General features: G+C 43.6%; 1 protein-coding gene across 1 annotated transcript in view; it reads left to right on the top strand.

Moving 5' to 3' along the window:
* LOC116853657 overlaps positions 1-218 on the top strand; it is a 9352-nt gene that overhangs the window by 2206 nt on the left and 6928 nt on the right. The window contains exon 2 of the mRNA XM_032834811.1: positions 46-200. Within this exon, the coding sequence (XP_032690702.1) occupies positions 46-200 (155 nt within the window). The remainder of the gene's footprint in view (positions 1-45; positions 201-218) is intronic.

Raw genomic sequence — 218 nt, 5'->3', positions numbered from 1 at the left:
GCCGGATTACTGCGAATGAATATCTCGACATCCTCAATGATGAAGTTCTTACTATGACTAGCATACTGCTGCCAAACACTGCCATATTCCAAGACGATAATGCGCCCATACACACAGCCAAAAAGGTTCAGTCTTGGTTTGAGGAGCATCAGAATATCATCAAACATCTTTCCTGGCCAGCACAATCGCCAGACCTCAACATAATTGAACCGTTGTAA

Source organism: Odontomachus brunneus, unplaced genomic scaffold (assembly GCF_010583005.1).
Source record: "Odontomachus brunneus isolate Ranch 3 - 2012 unplaced genomic scaffold, Obru_v1 Obru_scaffold_413, whole genome shotgun sequence".
NCBI lineage: Eukaryota > Metazoa > Arthropoda > Insecta > Hymenoptera > Formicidae > Odontomachus > Odontomachus brunneus.
Note: the sequence above shows the minus strand (reverse complement) of the source record. Positions and strands in the feature narration are given on the sequence as shown.